Source organism: Oncorhynchus tshawytscha, linkage group LG33 (genome assembly GCF_018296145.1).
Source record: "Oncorhynchus tshawytscha isolate Ot180627B linkage group LG33, Otsh_v2.0, whole genome shotgun sequence".
In the NCBI taxonomy this organism is placed as follows: domain Eukaryota; kingdom Metazoa; phylum Chordata; class Actinopteri; order Salmoniformes; family Salmonidae; genus Oncorhynchus; species Oncorhynchus tshawytscha.
Window position 1 is genome coordinate 9,063,427 of NC_056461.1, and position 23,457 is coordinate 9,086,883.

Sequence of the window (23,457 nt, forward strand, 5' to 3'; positions counted from 1 at the left end):
AAGGTTCCTGGAGTGGCCTTTAAGGGTTCTTCAAACTGAAACTGTGGAGGAACCCCTATACATTTTCAAAAGAACCTTTTAAAAGGGTTCTTCAAACTGAAACTGTGGAGGAACCCCTATACATTTTTTGAACTACCCCCCTATTATTAATATTAATAACAATAACATCAATAATACAATATTTGAGTGTTTATTATACTTTTTAGTGGCAAAGCAGAATAGGAACATTCAAATATGAGGTAAACTCCCAGCAGAGCCCCAAGTCCAATGGGTATATCCTGAAGGCATTCAGTTGTACCACTGACTAGGTATCCCCCTGTCCTCTGGCGTGTTGATGTTAATGTGTTGACGTTCTCCGTATCCATAGTCAGAATGATCTTCCAGTGCATGGTGATCGAACAGGTTTCCTGTTATATTCATCAGAGGTGTAGGGAGGGTAAAGTCTGTGTATCCCAAAAAATAGTAATTATACAGATGTTTAACAAAACACGCACATGACAGTTTTCATACCTTGGTTTTTGTGGTAAATGCGAATGAAAAAAAAACAGTTGATGATGGTTTTCATACACATACCTTGTCCGTATTGTAGAGGCCTATTGGATTTTCATTGAAGAGTCAAGGGAGCAGGATGGTACATGCGATCTGCATAACATACCAATAGACATACCTTCGCATGCCTCCTCTTCTGTATACCTACAGACACAGACACAAAAGTGAGCAGTTCAGTTATCTGCGTCCAATACAGCCAGCCTTCAACATATTCTTATAGCCTACATGTTCTTATAGCCTACATGTTCTTATAGCCTACATATTCTTATATCCTACATATTCTTATAGCCTACATATTCTTATAGCCTACATATTCTTATAGCCTACATATTCTTATAGCCTACATGTTCTTATAGCCTACATATTCTTATAGCCTACATATTCTTATAGCCTACATATTCTTATAGCCTACATGTTCTTATAGCCTACATATTCTTATAGCCTACATGTTCTTATATCCTACATATTCTTATAGCCTACATATTCTTATAGCCTACATATTATTATAGCCTACATATTCTTATAGCCTACATATTCTTATAGCCTACATATTCTTATAGCCTACATATTCTTATATCCTACATATTCTTATAGCCTACATGTTCTTATAGCCTACATATTCTTATAGCCTACATGTTCTTATAGCCTACATATTCTTATAGCCTACATATTCTTACCTCTTTGTTGATTCATATCCATTGAATTGTGTCCATTTTCTGTTTTAGAAAGATTTGCACAAATATTAAAATATAACATTAACATCGATTTAGATCATACATACCTTAAATTGAGGAGATCTTTACATTTTTAATTTAAGCGCCTGCACCTGCTGTCCTTTCAAATTCAAATGTTTCAGTTGGGCAGTTAGGTTCCTGCAAGAACCCCCACCAACTGAGGAGGTTCCTCCACCTCCAGCACCAAGAACCCTAAGGTTCTAGAAAGAACTCTGAGGATCTTAGAAGAACCCTTGTTGAACCCCTAATTGTTTGAGTGTAGGGCTTATGTTCACTTTGATTATGTTTGATGAATATTATAGACCTTTCAAATGTTGCATGCAACATTATTTGCAAGTGACATTTCGAGTTGTTAAATGGGAGTGACAAGTGTGTTGATATAATGCTAATTGTCAACATTCTGCTTGTAACAACAATCAGAATTGGTAGAAAAAAGAAAAGAACGTTTACATGCCAACATATTAGGCAATAATTAAGAGTTGGCAAAGTGATCGGGACAAATAGATGTGGAAGGTCGACATAGGCGGATGTGGTGAATTGAGATACAGCCAATGTAAAAAATATTTTAAAAAGATAGTTTAAACTGACAGATTTTGAAGGGGATATTTTAACTATGTTACTTAGATTGACTCATTGGTCAATGCTTTGTGGATTCTGGGCCCTGACTGCACCACGACGAACCCTTGACAGGTCAATGGCAGGTTCATGAGTGGTCTGCTTAAACTTAATCTGAATGGTGTTTTATTTGCCTACAGTGTGATTTTGGATGTGATGCATAGGAACAGTTCAGTCTTGGAAAAATGTGAACTGGTGAATTTTCTGGCAACCAAAGTACTACAGTATGCCTACTAAATTTCATAACACTTTTGGTAACTTAAAAGTGTTTAGAAAGAGTTAGGGAAGCAGGATTGTAGGATTTGTTGTAGCTCAGGAATGCCCAGCATTGTATTGAATGTACCACACAGTAAATTAAGTCAAGACAGATTTTCAGTTTTTAAAATAGAAAAAGTGCGAGGCCGTCTGCACTCTTTTTTTGGGGGTTTGGATTCTTTCACATTCTCAACCGTCTTTGAAATGCATAATACTGTATCTTAAAGTAGTCTGTAGCTGTGTGTTATGCCGGTCCCTTCTTTCAGGGAACTGAGATTGTTTTCAGCCCATGAAATACTCATATCCTGTTCCCACAGGTGTCCCCTTTACACTTCCTTTCAGAGGCTGCTGTTACTCCTAGTGTTGCTGTGTCTCTCCCCCTCCTGCTCTGGGAGGACCTGGGCTCAGAGGAAACTACCCTGTGATGTCATCTCTCTCAACCATTCACTGGCCTACGACTGCTCGTGCAGGAAGCTACTCCAGGTACCCCACGATATCAGCTGGAATGCCACAGAGCTCGACCTGTCCTCCAACCAAATCAAGACACTCTCCAGCTCCTCGTTCTGGAACCTCCAGAATCTGACTCTGCTAGACCTTAGCTATAACTTCAACCCCCAGGGACATCCATTGAAGATAGAGGACCAAACATTCTCCATGCTGGATCAGCTGGAGGCACTGCTCCTTGACGGTAATGGCCTTTGCACAGTGCCGAGGGGCCTTCCGTCTGGGTTGCAGATTTTGTTTCTGAGGTACAATGACATCAGGACTGTAACACCGGAAGACTTCAGGGATATTCTACGAATTAAAGTGATCCGTTTAAGTGACAACTGCCAAGGGAGTGTCTGTAGTGGCACCCTGGATATTGCAAACCACACTTTTTCCAGCCTCACTAACCTGACAAACCTGACACTGTCTTTTAACAGACTGAAAGTAATCCCTAATTTTCTCCCCACATCCCTCCAGCTGCTCAAACTCGAACGGAACCTAATCTCCCACATTCAACAGCATGACCTGAGTGCACTCACTAATCTGAGCGCTCTAGATCTTTCGGGTAACTGTCCTGTGTGTTCTAACACCCCGTTCCTCTGCTTTCCCTGTAATACACCCAACGGGGCACTACAGATCCACCCAGATGCCTTCAGGAGCCTCTCCCAGCTGCAGGAGCTGAGCCTATCAGGAAACTCCCTAGAGCACCTACAAAGATCCTGGTTTGAGAACCTCACCAACTTACACTACCTGTACCTCTCATTTAATCGTCTGGTTGGGGAGATAGCCAATGGGGACTTCCTCTCTGTGCTACCTTTCGTAGAAGTGATGGACTTGTCTTACAATAATGCTGGACAAAATTCCCACAACTTGACCCTCTCAAAGAATTTTTCCAAACTGGCATCTCTGAAGACATTACACCTAGAAAACTATGTTTTTTCAGCTCTTCACAAAAATCACTTGGAACCACTTTACAGTTTAGCTAATCTGTCTGTCCTCAATTTGGGAACCAACTTCATCTATTGGACAGAACTTTCACTTTTCGAAAAGTTCCACAATTTATCCAGTGTTGGCCTCTCAGAGAACAGTCTGACTTTCCTGTCCAAGAGGGTAGATGCCTTGTCTGTGAATGGGTATGGCTGGGGCTATGAGCCAGATATAGACAGGTACGGGCCTTTCATACACAAGGATCAATTCTACCGTCGCCATTTGCCTAACATTAAACCAGAGTGTCTTGCGTACGGTCCAGTGCTTGACCTCAGCAAAAACAACATCTTCCACATAAACCCTGATATGCTGCAGGGCCTGAACAACACAGCTTGTCTCAACCTGTCATCTAACTTCATTGGAGACATGTTCAACGGCAGTGAGTTTGTACATTTCTCCAAGCTGAAGTACTTGGATCTATCCCAGAATAAAGTCTACCTGCGCTATGAGCATGCATTCAGTGAACTGACAGCACTGGAGGTGTTGGACTTGAGTTATAATAAACATTACTTTCTGGTGGCAGGGCTAAACCACAGTTTAGCGTTCCTAGAACACCTGGATTCTCTGAAGGTTCTGAACTTGAGCTGGAATGAGATCAGCACCCTCACTGATAAAACCATGTCAAGCAGCTCCCTGCAAGAATTGAACTTCCAGGGCAACCGCCTGGACATCATGTTGAACGAGGGTCTGGACTTTAATCATCTTTTCAGAGAACTTAATAACCTGACGTCCCTGGATCTGTCATACAACCAGCTCCGCCACATCCCATCTGAGGTATACGACAACTTCCCCAAGGCCCTGAGACACTTGACTCTGAGTAAAAATGGACTTGAGGACTTTAACTGGACAATGCTCACACAACTGCCACATCTGGAGGAGCTGGACTTGAGTAAGAACCACCTGGAGCAGGTGGCCTTAACTGTCTCCACTCTTAACAGTTCACTGAGGCTGCTGGACCTGAGCCATAACAGGATTTCCCAGCTAGCGCCTGGTTTCCTCAGCGGCGCCAGGAGCCTGTATGTGCTGAACCTCAGCTTCAACCTGCTGGAGCTCATCAACCAGACAACGTTTGAAACTGGAGCTGAGAATCACCTCCAGCAGCTGTCACTACAGGGGAACCCGATCCACTGCACCTGTGACTTGCTGGAGTTCCAACTGTGGATGAGGAGCAATGAGGTGGAGATCCCTCTGCTGGCCAGCGGGGTGATGTGCGACATGCCCATGGAGAGGAAGGGCAGGTCTGTGCTGAGTTACGACATAGAGGAATGCGTGAAGGATGACAACGCAATGGCCTTCTGCATCCTCACGTTGTTACTCGTCGTTCACGTTCTGTTGGTATCTCTCACAGCACACCTCTTTTACTGGGACCTGTCCTATATTCTTGACTACTGTGGGGCCAAGCTGAAGCACCAATGTCTCTTACAGCACACAGCCTGTGTCTACGATGCCTTCGTCATGTATGACACCACAGACCCGCTGGCCTCTGATTGGGTGTTGAACCACCTTAGGGTGGAACTAGAGGAGCGCGGAGAGAGGGTTCGCCCACTCTGCCTGGAGGAGCGTGATTGGATGCCAGGGGTGCCTATTATGGATAACCTTTCCAATAGTGTGCGACAGAGCAGGAAAACGGTGTTTGTGCTGACAGAGGGCTTCCTGTCGCGTGGTGTGGTTAAAATGGCCGCCCTGCTGGTGCAGCAGCGGCTGGTGGAGGAGGGTGTGGATGCCATGGTGTTGCTGCTGCTGCAGCCCCAGGTTCTACGGCGGTCACGCATCCTCCACCTGCGCAGACGGCTCTGCAGGCGCAGTGTTCTGGAGTGGCCAGCAACTGCCTGTCCGGCTGCCCAGCGCTGGTTCTGGCACAACCTGAAGAGAGCCATACGGAAAGATCAGCGAGCCACACACGCATCATTACACGGCACATACTTCACTGGGCGGTGAACTCAAGGACATGAAAGGAACTGACCAAAAACAGGAAACCGATCAAAAACATGGCTGAGTTTACTTACCCTCAGCTTAAAGGTCTCCAATTCCTACTCTGCAGTGTTCTAGAATCAGTTCCTAGAGACATGACGGTGTAGTTCCCCTTCACGCACACGCACACAGACACAGCCATGCACGCGCACACACGCACACACACACACACACACACACACACACACACACACACACACACACACACATACACACACACACACACACACACACACACACATACACACACACACACACAGACACGCACGCGCACACACACACGCACACACACACACACACACACACACACACACACACACACACACACACACACACACACACACACAGACACGCACACACACACACACACACACATACACACACACACAGACACGCGCACACACACACGCACACACACACACACACACACACACACACAGACACGCGCACACACACACGCACACACACACACACACACACACACACACACACACACACACACACACACACACACACACACACACACACACATATAGCCTATTGTAGCGGCTGCATGGTTTTCTGTACAATCCATAATAGAATATTAGGCCTTGATTTCTGTTTTTCCTGTGAAGGATTATATTATCAATGGTCACATTAGCTTCTCTGTGAAAATGCCTGCCTCATCCACAGTACAATATAGTAAATCATGTGACTCTGTTTACTGTTGATGTACGTGACCTCATCTATACCTGGTAAGAAAACAGTATTATGATCCTATTTTGGCTACATTCAGATGTTTTTGACAGGTGTAAACCAGTCTACCGATACGTTCATAAACTTAGTTACAATGGTTTCCTATGGGAGGACAATTTTACAGATCTCAACCACTGGGTGGCAGAGTAACTCCTGATTCATGTGTTCAGGACTGGCATGATGTACACACCACTAGTTCCATATCAGTGGCTTCTCCTACAGTATCACCCGACTCTGGAAGGCAGTGTTCTCCATCCCTGGTCCTAGAGACCCACAGGGTGTGCAGGCTTGAGCGAGTCATACTTTAGAAAGTGTATCAATATCAGGATGATTTATTATCACCAAAAGAAAAGACCTGTGCCATTCACTTTGAACTGGACTGTGTTTACAATCGCGGTACTGAGTAGATCCACTTGTTTTGAGAGCTGTATGTAACCACGGGTGCTCATGTCTTCATATCCTTTGCTAGTTAGTGAGTTATTAAACCAGTTATAGATCATTTGTTGTCAGCAGGGGGAGGGATTATTTCCTACAAGATCACAAAACGTGTACATGTCTAGACATCTTTAAAAAGCCAGTAAAATAGCTAAAAGAAGGGCTTTTTTTGTCTTAAAGACAGGCTTGAATAAGCTAAGTAGCCAATAGGCAGAGGGTAGCATCATGTGTCTGATTCTCTGTGATAATGACATGGGAATAATAACACCATTTATTTTGTAAAGTGGTTTTTTGCATCAAACAACACAACAACATTTTCTGAACAACTCCTTGTATGAAGGATTTAAAAAAAAAACGTGTCTGGACCAAAGAAACAGAAGTTCTACAAGACGACTCACTGCTCTCTGTACGTTAAAACAAACCTGCAGAAATGCAGACTAAGGCCAAGATGGCGCCGACAGACATGGTAGCTCTGCTTCTAACTCCTAAGCAACTTTGCAATAATGTTTGTATTTTTTGTGTGTGTTATACAAGCATTTCGCTACACCCGCAATAACATCTGCTAAATATGTGTATGCGACCAATATTTTGGGGATTTGATTTGACAAGCATACACAGTACACACGTATATGATCTTTGATATAAATACATACTCTTCGTTATACACATACAGAAGACACATACACATACATTTGTATATATCTCTGTAGAAATCTTTATTTAAAAACCTTGTTATTATAACTGGCAACATAGTCCTGGAGGCTAGTGTGTGTCCCTGTGCTGATCTTGTACAGGTGTCCAGGTATCCAGGTATCTAGTCGGAGGAAAGAACACACGTCTCCAGAAGGGAATCTTTCTATTTTAACAATCCAGACTGTGTTATGTTATACCATCACCTACTATTGGTCTATGGCCACTGACAGTGCCTTGTGTCAATTTAGAATGGTTGACTAAATCAGTCAGTGGTTCCCAATTCTCTCCTCAGGGACCCCCAGCTGTTCCAGAGGTAATTCACTTGATTCAATTTGCCAATCAACAAAATAACACTGTGGAATTTTAACAATATAATATGACTGACAATAAAAAAAATGTAAACCTGAGAAATGTTCTTTATAGAACCATTCTCTGTAAAGGTTATATAAAGAACCATAAAAAAAGGGTACTATATAACCCCCAAAAAGGTAACCATAGCAGAACCCTTTTTGGTGCTGTGTAGAACCTTTTTAAATGGTTCTTTATACAATGGAACCGTAGGAATGGTTTCTTTATAGCACCATACAGGTTCCATTTAGAACCTTATGACCATGGTTCTTTATTGAACCTTCAAAAAAGGGTTCTATATAGCACCAAAACGGGTTCCGCTGTGGCTACAACCCAAGAACCCCTATCTGGTACTATTTAGAACACATTTTGTTGTGTGTATAACTAGGTTTCCATTCAATTAGCAACATATTTTCATGTGAATATAAAAAAAGCCACGAGATCTTCAGTTTCTTGGCAATTTCTCGCATGGAATAGCCTTCATTTCTCAGAACAAGAGAAGACTGAAAAGAAGACTGACTGTTTCTGGCCATTTTGAGCCTGTAATCGAACCCACAAATGCTGCTCCAGATACACAACTCTTCTAAAGGTGACCAGTTTTATAGCTTTTAAGAACAACAGTTTTCAGCTGTGCCAACATAATTGGCATTATTTAAAGTGACTAGTGATCCATTTATTAAAGTAGCCAATGATTTGAGTCTTTGTGTTGGCAGCAGCCTCTCTGAGTTAGTGATTGCTGTTTAACAGTCTGATGGCCTTGAGATAGAAGCTGTTTTTCAGTTTCTCTGTCCCAGCATTGATGCACCTGTACTGACCTCACCTTCTGGATGGTAGCAGGGTGAACAGGCAGTGGCTCGGGTGGTTGTTGTCTTTGATGATATTTTTGTCCTTCCTGTGACATCGGGTGCTGTCGGTGTCCTGGAGGGCAGGTAGTTTGCCCCTGGTGATGCGTTGTGCAGATCGCACCACCCTCGGGAGAGCCTTGCGTTTGAGGGCGGTGCAGTTGCCGTACCAGGCAGTGATACAGCCCGACAGGATGCTCTCAATTGTGCATCTGTAAAAGTTTGTCAGGGTTTTAGGTGACAAGCCACATTTCTTCAGCCTCCTGAGGTTGAAGAGGTGCTGTTGCGCCTTCTTCACTACACTGTCTGTGTGGGTGAACTATTTCAGTTTCTCTGTGTTGTGTATGGAACAAGGAACTTAAAACTTTCCACCTTCTCCACTACTGTCCCGTAGATGTGGATAGGGGGGTGCTCCCTCTACTGTTTCCTGCAGTCCACGATCATCTCCTTTGTTTTGTTGACATTGGGTGAGAGGTTGTTTTCCTGACACCACACTCCAAGTGCTCTCACCTCCTCACTGTAGGCCGTCTCGTCGTTATTGGTAATCAAGCACACTACTGTTGTGTCTTCTGAAAACGTAATGATTGAGTTGGAAGGTTGGGTGAACAGAGAGTACAGTGGGGCCCCAGTGTTGAGGATCAGCGACGTGGAGATGTTGTTTCCTACATTCACCACCTGGGGGCGGCCCATCAGGAAGTCCAGGACCCAGTTGCACAGGGCGGGGTTGAGACCCAGGGCCTCAAGCTTAATGATGAGCTTGGAGGGTGCTATGGTGTTGAATGCTGAGCTGTAGTCAATGAACAGCATTCTTACATAGGTATTCTTCTTGTCCAGATAGAATAGGGCAGTGTAATGGAGATTGCATCGTCTGTGGACCTGTTGGGGCGGTATGCAAACTGAAGTGGGTCTAGGGTGGCAGGTAAGGTGGAGGTGATATGATCCTTCTCTCAAAGCACTTCATGATGACAGAAGTGATTGATATGGGGAGATAGTCATTTAGTTCAGTTATCTTTGCCTTCTTGGGTACAGGAACAATGGTGGCCATCTTGAAGCATGTAGGGACGACAGACTGGGATAGAGAATGAATGAATGAATATATCCGTAAACACACCAGCTGGTCTGCACATGCTCTGAGGACGCAGCTAGGGATGCTGTCTGGGCCAGTAGCCTTGCGAGAGTTAACACGTTTAAATGTGTTACTCACGTCGGCCACGGAAAAAGTGAGGGGGGCCCGTAGTCATTGGAAGCGGGCCACATCAGTGACACTGTATTATCCTCAAAGCGGGCAAATAAGGTGTTTAGTTTGTCTGGAAGCAAGACGTCGGTGTCCGTGACTTGGCTGGTTTTATTTTGTAATCCGCAATTGCCTGTTGACCCTGCCACATAGGTCTTATGTCTGAGCCGTTGAATTGCGACTCCACTTTGTCCCTATACCGACATTTTGCTTGTTTGATTGCCTAGCGGAGGGAATAACTACACTGTTTATATTCGGCCATATTCCCAGTCATCTTTCCATGGTTAAATGCGGGGGTTCGCGCTTTCAGTTTTGCGCGAATGCCGCCATCTATCCACAGTTTCTGGTTAGGGTAGGTTTTAATAGTCACAGTGGGAACAACATCTCCAATGCACTTTCTTATAAACTCATTCACCGAGTTTGCGTATACATCAATGTTATTCTCTGAGGCTGCCGTAACATTTCCCAGTCCACGTGATCAAAACAATCTTGAAGCGCAGATTCCGATTGGTCAGACCAGCGTTGAATGGTTCTAGTCATGGGTACATCCCGTTTGAGTAGGACGGTAGGAGCAAAATGGAGTCGTGATGAGATTTGCCGAAGGGAGGGCAGGAAAGGGCCTTGTATGCATCGCGGAAGTTAGAGTAGCTGTGATCCAGTGTATTGCCTGCGCAAGTGCTGCAATCAATATGCTGATAGAATTTAGGTAGCCTTGTTCTCAAATTTGCTTTGCTAAAATCCCCAGCTACAAAAAATGAAGCCTCAGGATATATGGTTTCCAGTTTACATAGAGTCCAGTGAAGTTCCTTGAGGGCCGTTGTGGTATCTGCTTGAGGGGGGATATACACAGCTGTGACAAAAACTGACAGGAATTATTTTGGGAGAAAATATGGTCCGCATTTGATTGTAAGGAATTCAAGGTCAGGTGAACAGAAGGACTTGAGTTCTGTATGTTGTTATGATTACACCACGAGTCGTTAATCATGAAGCATACACCCCCATCCCTCTTCTTCCCAGAGAGGTTTATTTATGTCGGCGTGAAGCATGAAGAAACCTGGTGGCTGTACCAACTCTGACAACATATCCTGAGAGAGCCATACTTCCATGAAACAGAGAATGTTACAATCTCTGATGTATCTCTGGAAGGCAACCCTTGCCCTAATTTCGTCCACCTTGTTGTCTAGAGACTGGACATTGGCGAGTAATATTAATATACTCGTAAGCGGTGGGTGGTGTGCACACCTTCGAAGCCTGACCAGGAGGCCGCTCCGTCTACCTCTTCTGCGGCAACGTTTTTTGGGTCGGCCTCTGGGATTAGATCCAATGTCCTGGGTGGTGGTCAGAACAAAGGATCCGCTTCGGGAAAGTTGTATGGTCGTAATGTTGGTAAGTTGACGTCGCTCTTATATCCAATAGTTCCTTCTGGCTGTATGTAATAACACTTAACATTTTCTGGGCTAACAATCTAAGAAATAATACATAAAAAACTAAATGCTGCAGTTTCCTAAGGACTCGAAGCGAGGCGACCAGTTGCCATCTTGCAATATTGGTTGCCATCTTGCAATATTTGCGCATAAAGGCGTTTCCATCGCCATTTCTTCAATAATTAACTTTACCGACACAAAAAGATCCCACCATGTCGAAAGAACACATGATCTCTCTGCATTTATAAAATTGTACCGAAACAACCTGTTTCCATCACAGCTGTTGTGATTTTTTAAAAATACGATATGACTTTACTCGCATAAAAACTGTAGATGTAAACGTGGTTTATGAAGCAGAGAGAACAGCACACCCAGAGCCATATATTTAGATTATGGCTCTGTGCACGTAGCGCCACCCCATTAGCAGGAAATCTTCCCACGAACCTTCCGCCTCTGAGCACACCCACAGTAAGACTCTCTATACAAATGATTTTTGCTCCAGTTTCATGGTCTTTATATACTGTTTCAGGCAGACCATACAGAATTCCTTCAGCATCAGGCATTAACAGTCACAGCGGCACAACAATGATTTATGAACATGGTCTATACAGACAGAGACAGAAAATTAAACATTACAAATGTATTTCACATTCACCAACATTATCAGAGGATGATCTCATGATTTTGGCTTCAGCCGACCGAGCTCATGTTGTAAACCTGCTATTCCTCTAATGAATCTTTATTAAAACAAAGCATATACTGTTCCAGGTGTGAGTCTCTGTCCTCTTCATTTCATCAGGTACTTTTTGTGGACACCACCAACGTGTGCAGTGACCTCACTCTATGGTAAACCTTTCACGGACGTGTTCTCCGATAAGAGCACACTGTCAGTTCACATTCAACCCATGATCTGCCAATGAATGTTTATAAACACACACATCACAGGTTAAACTCCTGATCAGGTAAAATCACATGAGAACCAGGACGAAACCTTTGATGGAGCTGATGTTAAAGAAAAAGACTATTCTTGGGATAAATGCAAATACACTGTCAACAAGCCTTTGTACTGACTTCGGGATGCGACACACACTCATGCAACACACACAATGACTATGCACTCCACATATCACATACATAAATGCCCTTTCTCACAGGTTCAGATTCATGCGAGACACTGACATTGTAAAATAACCTTTAGCATTCGAAGTTAGAATGCATTGACTCCCTAGATGATTCTGCTAGCAGTCCAAGTTCAGTCAAATCAAATCAAATTTTATTTGTCACATGCGCCGAATACAAGTGTAGACTTTACCGTGAAATGCTTACTTACAAGCCCTTAACCAACAGTGCAGTTCAAGAAAAAATATTTACCAAGTAGACTAAAGTAAAAAGTAATAATAAAAGTAACACAATAACAAAAACGAGTATATACAGGGGGCACCAGTACTGAGTCAGTGTGCAGGGGCTAGTTGAGGTAATCTGTACATGTAGGTGGGGGCGAAGTGGCTATGCATGGGTAACAAACAAACAGCGTGTGTACAAAAGGGAGGGGGGTGGTCAATGTAAATTTTCCAGTGGCGATTTTATGAATTGTTCAGCAGTCTTATGGCTTGGGGATAGAAGCTGAAGCTCAAGTACTGCTTGCCGTGCAGTAGCAGAGAAAACGAGTCTATAACTTGGGTGGCTGGAGTCTGGGTGGGAAAGGTTTTGTCGTGCCCTTTTCACAACTGTCTTGGTATGGTTGGACCATGATAGTTCGCTGGTGATGTGGACACCAAGGAACTTGAAACTCTCGAACCGCTCCACTACAGCCCCGTGGATGTTAATGTGGGCCTGTTCGGCCCGCCTTTTCCTGTAGTCCACGATCAGCTCCTTGGTCTTGCTCACATTGAGGGAGACGTTGTTGTCCTGGCACCACACTGACAGTTCTCTGACCTCCTCCCTATATGCTGTCTCATCGTTGTCGGTGATCAGACCTACCACTGTTGTGCCGTCAGCAAACTTAATGATGGTGTTGGAGTCGTGTTTGGCCATGCAGTCGTGGGAGAACAGGGAAAACAGGAGGGGACTAAGTACACACCCCTGAGGGGCCCCAGTGTTAAAGATCAGTGTGGCAGACGTGTTGTTGCCTACTCTTACCACCTGGGGGCGGCCTGTCAGGAAGTCCAGGATCCAGTTGCAGAGAGAGGTGTTTAGTCCTAGAGTCCTTAGCTTAGTGATGAGCTTCGTGGGCACTATGGGTCTATGGTGTCCGGGAGGATGCTGTTGATGTGAGCTATGACCAGCCTTTCAAAGCACTTCATGGCTACCGACGTGCCACGGGGCGATAATCATTTAGGCAGGTTACCTTTGCTTCCTTGGGCACAGGGACTATGGTGGTCTGCTTGAAACATGTAGGTATTACAGACTCGGTCAAGGAGAGGTTGAAAATGTCAGTGAAGACACTTGACAGTTGGTCCGCGCATGCTTTGAGTACACGTCCTGGTAATCCGTCTGGCCCAGCGGATTTGTGAATGTTGACCTGTTTAAAGGTTTTGTTCACATCGGCTACTGAACAGCTGGTGCTCTTCGTGCATGCTTCAGTGTTGCTTTTCTCGAGGCATAAAAGGTATTTAGCTCATCTGGTAGGCTCGCGTCACCGGGCAGCTCGCGTCTGGGTTTCCCTTTGTCGTCCGTAATAGTTTTCAAGCCCTGCCACATCTGACGAGCGTCTGAGTAGTAGTAGGATTCAATCTTAATCCTGTATTGATGCTTTCCTTGTTTGATGGTTCGTCTTGAGGGCATAGCAGGATTTCTTATAAGTATCCGGATTAGTCTCCCGCTCCTTGAAAGCGGCAGCTCTAGCCTTTAGCTCAATTTTTTAAATTTAAATTATTTTTTTAACCTTTATTTAGCTAGGCAGGTCAGTTAAGACAAAGTTCTCATATTCAATAACGGCCTAGGAACAGTGGGTTAACTGCCTTGTTCTGGGGCAGAAAGACAGATTTGTATCTTGTCAGCTTGGGGATTGGATCTTGCAACCTTTCGGTTACTAGTCCAACGCTCTAACCACTAGGCTATGCTGCCGCCCCGATGCGGATGTTGCCTGTAATCCATGGCTACTGGTTGGGATATGTACGTACAGTCACTGTGGGGACGACGTCATCGATGCACATATTGATGAAGCCGATGACTGAGGTGGTGTATTCCTCAATGGCATTGGATGAATCCTGGAACATATTCCAGTCTGTGGTAGCAAAACAGTCCTGTAGTGTAGCATCTGCGTCATCTGACCACTTCCCTATTGAGCGAGTCACTGGTACTTCCTGGTTTAGTTTTTGTTTGTAAGCATGAATCAGGAGGATTTAATTATGGTCAGATTTGCCAAATGGAGGGCGGGGCAGAGCTTTGTATGCATCTCTGTGTGTGGAGTAAAGGCGGTCTAGGATTGCACATGTGACATGCTGATAAAAATAGGGTAAAACTGATTTAAGTTTGCCTGCATTAAAGTCCCCGGCAACTAGGAGCGCCGCTTCTGGGCGAGCATTTTCTTCTTTGCTTATGGCCTTAAAGAGTTGGTTGAGAGCGGTCTTAGTGCCAGGTTCATTTTGTGGTGGTAAATAGACGGCAACGAATAATACAGATGAGAACTCTCTTGGTAGATAGTGTGGTCTACAGCTTATTATAAGGTACTCTACCTCAGGCGAGCAATACCTCAAGACTTCTTTAATATTAGACATCGCGCACCAGCTGTTATTGACAAAAAGACACACACCCCCACCCCTCGTTTTACCAGAGGTAGCGTCTATGTTCTGCCGGTGCATGGAAAATCCTGCTAGCTCTATATTGTCTGTATCTTCGTTCAGCCACATCTCTGTGAAACATAAGATGTTACAGTTTTTAATGTCCCGTTGGTAGGATAATCTTTATCGTAGGTCGGCAATTTTATTGTCCATTGATTGCACGTTAGCGAGAAGAATGGAAGGCAGTGGGAGTTTACTCGTTCACAGAAGGATTCTCAGAAGGATCCCCGATCTGCGGCCCCTTTTCTGGCGTCTTTTTTTCAAGCAAAAGGCGTGGATCTGGGCCTGTTCCAGTGAAAGCAGGATATCCTTCTCGTCGGACCTGTTAAAGGAAAAAGTTTCTTCCAGACTGAGGTGAGCAATCGCTTTTCTGATGTCCAGAAGTTATTTTCGGTCATTAGAGACGGTAGCAGTAACATGTACACAATAAGTTACAAAAAAATAACAAAATAGCACAATTGGTTGGGAGAATGTAAAACGTCAGCCATGTTCTTCGGGGTATTCAATGGCAGATGCTCATATAAAAAATGTGTCTGGACCAAAGAAACAGAAGAGTTTTACAAGAAGACTCACTGTTCTCTGTACGTTAAAAACAAACCTGCAGAAATTCAGACTAGGGCCAAGATGGCGCCAATAGCAACTTTGAAGTATTTCTTTCTATTATACAAGCATTTCGATACTCGCAAAAATATCTGCTAAATATGTGTATGTGATCAATATTTTTTTTGATTTGATTTGACAAACATACACAGTACATACGTATATGCTCTTTGATATAAATGCATACTCTTCGTTATACACATACATATATTTGTATATATCTCTGTAGAAATCTTTATTAAAAACCTTGTTATTATAACTGGCAACATAGTCCTGGAGGCTAGTGTGTCCCTGTGCTGATCTTGTACAGGTGTCCAGGTATCTAGTCGGAGGAAAGCACACGTCTCCAGAAGGGAGTCTTTCCATTTTAAAAATTCACAAGTGTTTGGACCCGTTGTATAAAATGATATTGTGACCAAACAAAGAAAATGAGTAAAAAAAAACATCTCTTTGTGCTGTGACTTCCACAATAACTAAAACATACAAAATAAAACTAGCACTAGTCTTAATCGTAATGATGAAATATTCATCATATAAAAAAATTCTATACTATTTGTTTTACAATGTTTACAGTTGCGTACTCTATTTACAAAGTATGGGGGAGTTGAAAATCCCCCAGAGACAGAGTCCAGTGTGTGTCTAGCCAGGGTTGGTCTTCTTTCGTTTGCTGGGGCTCTGTCCTGGATCGAACTTCAGCTCCCGATACTGCATCTGTCCAATACACAGTCGGAGTTAAACACGCACGCGCACACACACACACACACACACACACACGTACAACTAACCTTGTGGGGATACACAATTCAAAATTGTATTTTCCCTAACCCTAAAACATAACCTTAACTCTAACCCTAGCTCCTAACCCTAACCTTAAAACTAACCCTAATTCTTGCCCTAACACTAATTATAACCTTAACCCTAACCCCCCTAGAAATAGTATATGACCTTGTGGGGACAAACAAAATGTCCCTAGTTAGTCAAATTGTTGCTTGTTTACTATGCTTTTGGGGACTTCTGGTCCCCACAAGTATAGTTAAACATGTCCACACACACACACACACACACACACACACACACACACACACACACACACACACACACACACACACACAGCACCTACCACTTGTACGTCTGAGGGGACTCTAGAGAGGAAGTCTAGCACCTCATTGTTTTCGATCAGGTATGGATTCCTGAGCTTCTTAGTAAACTTATTCACACCTGAGAAGAGTGGAGGGGAAGAAACCGGTCAGAACAGGTTAGAGACGATGATAGGGATGTAATGGTCAGAACCCCAGGAGCTGGCTAGCTACACCCCTCCTTGAGGCTAGCCTGCATCTTCAGTTTGGGGTCTGTAGACAGGAGACACACAAGGAGCAAGAGACACACACATACACACAGACTCACCCCAGGCGAGCACGAGGTATCGCAGAGGGATGAGGTAGAGGAGGACTGTAGCCACACACAGAATAGATATGGCCAGCCAACTCAGGAAAGGCACTGTCCAGTTAAATGTACTGTAGAGAGAGAGACAGAGATGTTAGGGAAGACACAAACACACAAACTGTAGCTGTCGAAAGGCGATACACAAACACACACACACACACAGACTCACTCACTTCTTTATCCTCTCTCCATAGGAGGCCACGTCATCCAAGGCACTCTGTACACTGACACACACGTCCTGGAGGGCATACAGCTTATCCATGAAGCCCTTACGCTCCGAATCCTGCCAGGATACGCACACGCATGCAAATGTTACAGGGAAAGAAAAGGTTGCTCCTAACAACAAAATACAAAATCATGTAATTAATTTTTTACAATAATGTTTTTCCATCAGTTGCACACAAGGTTAAAGAGAAGGTCAAATGTTACCTTGTCATCTTTCTCCTCTTCCTCTTCCTCCCACTCGAACTTGGCTTCCCCTGCCTGTTGTAGGCCACATTGCCAGGACAGGGAGGAGAGAGACATTATACATACATTGCCTTCGAAAAGTATTCAGACCCCTTGACTTTTTCCACATTTTCTTACGTTACAGCCTTATTCTAAATTTGATTAAATATTTTTTTTTCTCATCAATCTACACACAATACCCCATAATGACAAAGCAAAAACAGATTATTAGATGTTTTTTCAATTTATAAAAAATAAATAACATATCACAGTATTCAGACCCTTTACTAAGTACTTTGTTGAAGCACCTTTGTCAGCGATTACGTCATCGAGTCTTCTTGGGTATGACGCTACAAGCTTGGCACACCTGTATTTGGGGAGTTTCTCAAATTCTTCTTTGCAGATTCTTTCAAGGTCTGTCACGTTGGATTGGGAGCATTGTTGCCCAGCTTTTTTTCAAGTCTCTCCAGAGATGTTAGTTCGGGTTTAAGTCCGGGCTCTGGCTGCGACACTCAATGACAATTACAGACTTGTCCCAAAGCCACACCTACGTTGTCTTGGCTGTGTGCTTAGGTTTGTTGTCCTGTTGGAAGGTGAACCTTCGCCCCAGTCTGAGGTCCTGGGTGCTCAGGAGCAGGTTTTCATCAAGGATCTCTCTGTACTTTGCTCTGTTCATCTTTTTCTCGATCCTGACTAGTCTCCCAGTCCCTGCCACTGAAAAACATCACCACAGCCTGATTCTGCCCCCACCATGCTTCACAGTAGGGATGGTGCCAGGTTTCCTCCAGACGTGACGCTTGGAATTCAGGCAAAAGGGTTCAATCTTGGTTTCATCAGACAATTTTGTTTCTCATGGTCCGTGAGTCTTTAAGTGCCTTTTGGCAAACTCCAAGCGGGCTGTCATTTGCCTTTTACTGAGGAGTGGCTTCCATCTGGCCACTCTACCATAAAGGCCTAATTCGTGGATTGCGGCAGAGATGGTTGTCCTTCTAGAAGTTTCTCCCATCTCCACAGAGGAACTCTGGAGCTCTGTTAGAGTGACCATCGGGTTCTTGGTCACCTCCCTGGTTCTAAACTTCCTCCATTTAAGAATGATGGAGGCCACTGTGTTCTTGGGGACCTTCAATGCTGCAGAAATTACTTCGACCACATGGCTTGGTTTTTGCTCTGACATACACTGTCAGCTGTAGGACCTTATATAGACAGGTGTGTGCCTTTCCAAATAATGTCCAAACAATTGAATTTACCACAGGTGGACTCCAATCAAGTTGTAGAAACATCTCAAAGATGATCAATGGAAACAGGATGCACCTGAGCTCAATTTCGAGTCTCACAGCAAAGGGTCTGAAAACTTATGTAAATAAGGTATTTCTGTTTTTTATTTTTAATACATTTGCTAACATTTCTAAAAAAAACTGTTTTCGCTTTGTCATTGTGGAATATTGTGTGTAGATTGACGAGGATTTAAAAAAAAATATATATATATAATCCATTTAAGAAAAAGGCTGTAGCGTAACAAAATGTGGAAAAAGTCAAGGGGTCTGAGTACTTTCTGAAGGCACTGTTGAGAGAAACGATAACATTATAGAAACACACTACACAGAACCACAGCACTCACCGTGTCTCCCGACTCCCTGCCTGCAGTGATGAAGTAATTCCACGTCAACAGCAGCAGCAGAGCTCCAGGCACCATATAGAGCTCAAAGTTCCACACTACTACGACAAAGAACTGAGAGAGAAAGGGAGAGATTATTACTTTAATTGGACGAGGCCCGTAGACCTTATTATCAAAGTGTGTGTGTGTGTTTCCTACCAGGAAGGCACTGATGCTCCTCTGAGGTGACTCCCACTCAAAGCAGCTGTTAATGAAGGTTCCAATGTTTATCACGAACAAGATGCACCTCTTCACTCGGTTAAAGTTCTGCTGGAGCAACTAGAACGAAAAACACAGGGTCTTCGTCATCATCATCATCATCATCATCACCGGCCGTAAAACACACACTCGCACACTTACATGTTTAGACACTTTGGGTTCTTCCTCAATGTACTTCTGCTCTGGTGGAACTATCGTCCTCAAGCCTGCCTTCACCTGAGGATGACAGGAATCACAACCCCCAAAAGGAGTGGAAGGAACATGTCAGGTGAGAGGAAGCAAAGGATGGTTCAGGAAAGAGAAGGTGAATAGAGTAAACTCACAGTGCTATAGATGACGTCAGACTCTAGGTAGATGAGTCCTTTAGTTGGTCCGGTCATCTCCTTATTCTTCAATACATAACCCTTCTGTTCTCCATTCTGGATCTGTGCGAGAGAGGAAGGGAGAGAGTGTGAAAGAGGGTAAGAACAGGCTATGTGTCTTTCTTTGCATTCCTAAGAAGGATGCGTGCTGGAGTTGCACGGCACACGTGCACACTCACTCACTCACTCACTCACTCACTCACTCACTCACTCACTCACTCACTCACTCACTCACTCACTCACTCACTCACTCACTCACTCACATGTAACAGTGGGATGGCCACTTTGCCCAAGAAGTCAGCGCTCCTGTCTCGGTCTTCATCAAACACTGTCACCTCCAACACAGAGTGGATGTCCTTCACATTACTGAGAGGGAGGAGGTGAGGAGTGGGGTGGGGGGAGTAATAGGAGGGGATTAGAGGGAGAGGAGGACGGGGGAAGGAGGGAGCAGAGTAGTGGGAAGGAGAGGGATAGGAAGGCAGGGAGGGAGGGAAACAGAAAGGAGGCTGTTACTGATAAAGGTCTGTATTTGGTTGGAGACTGACGGGCAAAGTTGAAAGGAATAGAGAAAGGGATAAAAAGAGGGTGGATATATCGATGAAAGAGAGGAGAGGCAGGTATTTAAAGATGGAAAGAAAGAGGAAGAGATAGAAGGAAAAAGGGAGAGAGAGATGGATATACTGTAAATAGATGGAAGGAAAAGGGAGAGAGATGGATATACTGTAAATAGATGGAAGGAAAAAGGGAGAGAGAGATGGATATACTGTAACTAGATGGAAGGAAAAGGGAGAGAGATGGATATACTGTAAATAGATGGAAGGAAAAGGGAGAGATAGATGGATATACTGTAAACAGATGGAAGGAAAAAGGGAGAGAGAGATGGATATACTGTAAATAGATGGAAGGAAAAGGGAGAGATAGATGGATATACTGTAAATAGATAGAAGGAAAAAGGGAGAGAGATGGATATACTGTAAATAGATGGAAGGAAAAGGGAGAGATAGATGGATATACTGTAAATAGATGGAAGGAAAAGGGAGAGAGATGGATATACTGTAAATAGATGGAAGGAAAAGGGAGAGATAGATGGATATACTGTAAATAGATGGAAGGAAAAAGGGAGAGAGAGATGGATATACTGTAAATAGATGGAAGGAAAAGGGAGAGAGAGATGGATATACTGTAAATAGATGGAAGGAAAAAGGGAGAGAGAGATGGATATACTGTAAATAGATGGAAGGAAAAGGGAGAGAGATGGATATACTGTAAATAGATGGAAGGAAAAGGGAGAGATAGATGGATATACTGTAAATAGATGGAAGGAAAAAGGGAGAGAGAGATGGATATACTGTAAATAGATGGAAGGAAAAAGGGAGAGAGAGATGGATATACTGTAAATAGATGGAAGGAAAAGGGAGAGAGAGATGGATATACTGTAAATAGATGGAAGGAAAAGGGAGAGAGATGGATATACTGTAAATAGATGGAAGGAAAAGGGAGAGATGGATATACTGTAAATAGATGGAAGGAAAAAGGGAGAGAGATGGATATACTGTTAATAGATGGAAGGAAAAGGGAGAGATAGATGGATATACTGTAAATAGATGGAAGGAAAAAGGGAGAGAGAGATGGATATACTGTAAATAGATGGAAGGAAAAGGGAGAGAGATGGATATACTGTAAATAGATGGAAGGAAAAGGGAGAGATAGATGGATATACTGTAAATAGATGGAAGGAAAAAGGGAGAGAGAGATGGATATACTGTAAATAGATGGAAGGAAAAGGGAGAGATAGATGGATATACTGTAAACAGATGGAAGGAAAAAGGGAGAGAGAGATGGATATACTGTAAATAGATGGAAGGAAAAAGGGAGAGAGATGGATATACTGTAAATAGATGGAAGGAAAAGGGAGAGATAGATGGATATACTGTAAATAGATAGAAGGAAAAAGGGAGAGAGATGGATATACTGTAAATAGATGGAAGGAAAAAGGGAGAGAGAGATGGATATACTGTAAATAGATGGAAGGAAAAGGGAGAGATAGATGGATATACTGTAAATAGATGGAAGGAAAAAGGGAGAGAGAGATGATATACTGTAAATAGATGGAAGGAAAAAGGGAGAGATAGATGGATATACTGTAAACAGATGGAAGGAAAAAGGGAGAGATAGATGGATATACTGTAAATAGATGGAAGGGAAAAGGGAGAGAGATGGATATACTGTAAATAGATAGAAGGAAAAAGGGAGAGAGATGGATATACTGTAAATAGATGGAAGGAAAAGAGAGAGATAGATGGATATACTGTAAATAGATGGAAGGAAAAAGAGAGAGATAGATGGATATACTGTAAATAGATGGAAGGAAAAAGAGAGAGATAGATGGATATACTGTAAATAGATGGAAGGAAAAAGAGAGAGATAGATGGATATACTGTAAATAGATGGAAGGAAAAAGGGAGAGATAGAGGGATAGAAAGAAGTCGACACTTACAAGGTAAAGACTTTGTTCCATTCCGGGTTGAGGTTCTTGTAGATGGTGTGTGTTTGTAACCGGTCGTTATTCAGCTCCAAAACACAGAAAGGATCACTCTTACCTACACAGAGACGCAGGCAGTTATACTAAAACCACATGCACACACACACATCCACTTCCACACACGCACTTCCACGCGCACACACACACACACATATACACACACACCTTACCTGTGACATCGGCAGCCATGAGGCCCTCAGCTCTCATCACCTTGACCTGAACTATCCCCACATCTTTCAGGTTAGACAGGGGCCGGAACATGCCCTGGGAGAGAGGGAGAGAAAGCGAAAGACAGAATATTAATTCCTACCAGCGTTTTGGAGAGAGAGTGGTGTGAGTGTATGAGCATTGTGTGTGAGATCTGTCCTACTGCTCTACCCTCTGGTCAAAAAGAGGTACTACACGGATCCAGTGGTCAGAGAAAGAGACGTACAACCACTACACCACCATATCCCTTAGCAACCTGTAAACTTAACCAAATCCTCTTTTTTCAACGGATGTCTTCCCTGAGTTTTCAGGTTGGCAAACATAATGGTGAATAGGCTAAGTCCCTTTTACTACAATGTTACTCACATATCGGCCCATGATCTCCCTGCGTTCGATGGGGTCGTCGAGCGGGGTGAGTGACAGGTCGGCGATGGAGACGTGTGAGGAGGCTGTCAGAGTGAGCAGCAGCACCACAGAGCCCCGGGACTCCTCCAACGCCAGCTCTAACCGATGGGTATGTTCCTTAGCAAGGGTGGACAAGTCTAATGTACAGCTGAAAGAGTCACACACACAGAGTTACATACACACACATACTCAGTGGGGACGACATGCAGCTAGAAAACACACACACACACACACACACACACACACACACACACACACACACACACACACACACACACACACACACACACACACACACACACACACACACACACAGAGTTAAATACACACAAACACACATAGTTATATATACACACACACACACACACACACACACACACACACACACACACACACACAGAGTTAAATACACACACACAGAGTTATATACACACACAGTTGTATACACACACACACAAACACACACACACACACACACACAGAGTTAA

The 23,457-nt window shown here is 43.6% G+C and overlaps 2 protein-coding genes across 4 annotated transcripts in view; one reads left to right on the forward strand and one right to left on the reverse strand.

The window, feature by feature from the left end:
- The first annotated feature begins 234 nt into the window (after nt 1-234).
- LOC112231491 (toll-like receptor 8) lies at nt 235-5,770 on the forward strand. The gene is made up of 2 exons (XM_042311711.1): nt 235-239; nt 2,471-5,770. The coding sequence occupies exons 1-2, from the start codon at nt 235-237 to the stop codon at nt 5,562-5,564; spliced, it is 3,099 nt and encodes a 1,032-aa protein (XP_042167645.1). The 3' UTR covers nt 5,565-5,770.
- A 10,028-nt stretch (nt 5,771-15,798) lies between these two features.
- The window catches only part of LOC112230850 (multiple C2 and transmembrane domain-containing protein 1), a 43,798-nt gene continuing 36,139 nt past the window's right edge, over nt 15,799-23,457 (reverse strand). For all 3 annotated transcript variants that reach the window (XM_024397188.2, XM_042311166.1, XM_042311167.1), the window contains 13 exons: nt 22,931-23,117; nt 22,528-22,621; nt 22,313-22,415; nt 20,079-20,181; nt 19,777-19,878; nt 19,595-19,669; nt 19,394-19,513; nt 19,199-19,309; nt 17,563-17,616; nt 17,307-17,416; nt 17,095-17,204; nt 16,811-16,908; nt 15,799-16,401 (listed from right to left, as the gene is read on the reverse strand). In XM_024397188.2, coding sequence (XP_024252956.2) covers nt 16,330-16,401; nt 16,811-16,908; nt 17,095-17,204; nt 17,307-17,416; nt 17,563-17,616; nt 19,199-19,309; nt 19,394-19,513; nt 19,595-19,669; nt 19,777-19,878; nt 20,079-20,181; nt 22,313-22,415; nt 22,528-22,621; nt 22,931-23,117 — 1,339 coding nt within the window. In that variant the 3' untranslated portion in view covers nt 15,799-16,329. The remainder of the gene's footprint in view (nt 16,402-16,810; nt 16,909-17,094; nt 17,205-17,306; nt 17,417-17,562; nt 17,617-19,198; nt 19,310-19,393; nt 19,514-19,594; nt 19,670-19,776; nt 19,879-20,078; nt 20,182-22,312; nt 22,416-22,527; nt 22,622-22,930; nt 23,118-23,457) is intronic.